This window comes from Nansenia antarctica, assembly GCF_963989245.1.
Source record: "Nansenia antarctica genome assembly, chromosome: 3".
Lineage (NCBI taxonomy): Eukaryota > Metazoa > Chordata > Actinopteri > Argentiniformes > Microstomatidae > Nansenia > Nansenia antarctica.
In genome coordinates, this window is record NC_137688.1 from 73,989,063 (window position 1) to 73,991,330 (window position 2,268).

A 2,268-nucleotide genomic window follows, 5' to 3' on the forward strand; every position below is an offset into this window, starting at 1 on the left:
TTGAGTCACGGATCGGATCATTTTTCGGATCAACACAAAACTTTTTTTTTTTTAATAAAAACAACATTTTCCTTGAATTCTGTAAAAACACCACTTTTAATGTGTGAAACAAAAAAACAACATTCAAGATGTCAAAACTGATATATATATCACATATATATATATAACAACATCTATATATAACAACATATATATAACATCACTGCTGCAAAGTAACAGAGTACTTTTTTTGTGTGTTTACACAATCACCCAGGCTGCTTAGCAGGTGATATGACGTGATATAATTGGGACAGAGATGAGTGAATGAATGTTGTTGTCAACTCAGTACACATGCAGAGAGTGAGAATAAAGCGCACATGATTGTTTTTCTACCGGTCACATTTGAATGAATGAATGGTCTTTATTGTCATTGCTACAGTACAGGTACCAAACAACGAAATTTAGGAGGGGTGGCTCCCCTGGTGTTAGGAAAGAAGGAAAAAAAAAAAAAATAATTGCTATTGATCCGCGGTACACATGCGTTCCGAACCGTGGAGGGCGATCCGAACGGATCACGGATTATCCGTGATCCGTTACACCCCTAATGACAACACATCTACAACACAATAACATAACACATCTACAACACAATAACATAACGACACATCTACAACACAATAACATGACGACACATCTACAACACAATAACATGACGACACATCTACAACACAATAACATGACAACACATCTACAACACAATAACATGACGACACATCTACAACACAATAACATGACGACACATCTACAACACAATAACATAACACATCTACAACACAATAACATAACGACACATCTACAACACAATAACATGACGACACATATACAACACAATAACATGACAACACATCTACAACACAATAACATGACAACACATCTACAACACAATAACATGACAACACATCTACAACACAATAACATGACGACACATCTACAACACAATAACGACACAATAACATAATTTAATAATTTTGCCATTTAGCAGACGCTTTTAATCCAAAGCGATTTACAATTACGAATTACAGGGACATTCCCCCTGGAGTAACTGAGGGCTAAGTGCCTTACTCAAGGGCACACTAGTAGTGGTGTGGTTTCAGGCGGGATTTGAACTCACAACCTTCCGATCACAAGTCCAACTCACTATCCACTAGACCACCACTACCCCCCACATAACATGACAACAGAGGGCTGAAACCCACACGACCCATAGCTCTGGAGGGAGGGACACTGCAATGGTCCTGGAACCACCATCACCCCTACACACTGTCATTGTACCTTGAGGCGTTGTGCCAGATGATGTCTACCTGACAAATAGTGACAGAGGCGTGAGAACAACGCGATTTGGACGTATGGCCACGCGAGACTAGACAACGCTAGGGAAGTGGTGCTTCTGGAAGCTTCTGTCCTTGCTTGGTTTGGGCAGTTCGCTGCTATAATATATTCTATACTATGCTATAGTCAATATACCAGCCCGCCCAGCTAAACCCAGTTCATAGGCAGAGAGAGAGAGAGACGTTTCTAATTTCACGTTAATAAAGAGACAAAGCAGCTCCATTGCGGTTGGGTGGATTTGATAAACAAATGTGATATGTCAACATGATAAACACGCTACCTGGCGTTAGCTTAGCATAGGCTAGCTAGCTGGTGATGATGCTAAGCTATCCAATATTATAACATAAACGGACTGACTTATAGAATATGATAGTAATATATATATATATATCAGAATGACTTTATTCACCAAGTAGGTTTTCACATCACAGGAATGTGCTGTGGTGGTTGTTGGTGCAAACGAGGCAACATAAGAAGAAGAAGAAGAAGAAGAAGAAGAAGAATTAAAAAGCATAAAGTATATATCCATCTAACATGCATCCGGATGTGAGGCTCTCTTACCTATGGCCACCCGGGGTCTGGAGGGGCTCACCCCGGCCTTGCCCTCGGCCCGGAGCAGCGAGGAGAGGACGGTGTCCAGCCGGCCTGGGTCCAGACCCCCGTCAGGGTCCTCCAGCCCGGGTCTGAGCCAGTACGCTGCCAGGACCACCACCAGGGACACCACTGACCCGCACCTCACACGCCACGACCCGCCGCCTCCCTCCATGGCGTTTAGCTCTCACCCTAACCTAACCTAACCTAACCTAACTCTCACCCTAACCTAACCAACTAACTCTCTAACCTAACCTAACCTAACCCACACCCCTCCTGGACTCCTAGTAGCAGACCTACAGACGTCTG

The 2,268-nt window shown here is 42.9% G+C and overlaps 1 protein-coding gene across 2 annotated transcripts in view; it reads right to left on the minus strand.

The window, feature by feature from the left end:
* adpgk2 (ADP-dependent glucokinase 2) overlaps nucleotides 1-2,268 on the minus strand; it is a 13,458-nt gene extending 11,190 nt beyond the window's left edge. For both annotated transcript variants that reach the window (XM_080525788.1, XM_080525787.1), the window contains exon 1: nucleotides 1,930-2,268. In XM_080525788.1, coding sequence (XP_080381914.1) covers nucleotides 1,930-2,134 — 205 coding nt within the window. In that variant the 5' untranslated portion in view covers nucleotides 2,135-2,268. The remainder of the gene's footprint in view (nucleotides 1-1,929) is intronic.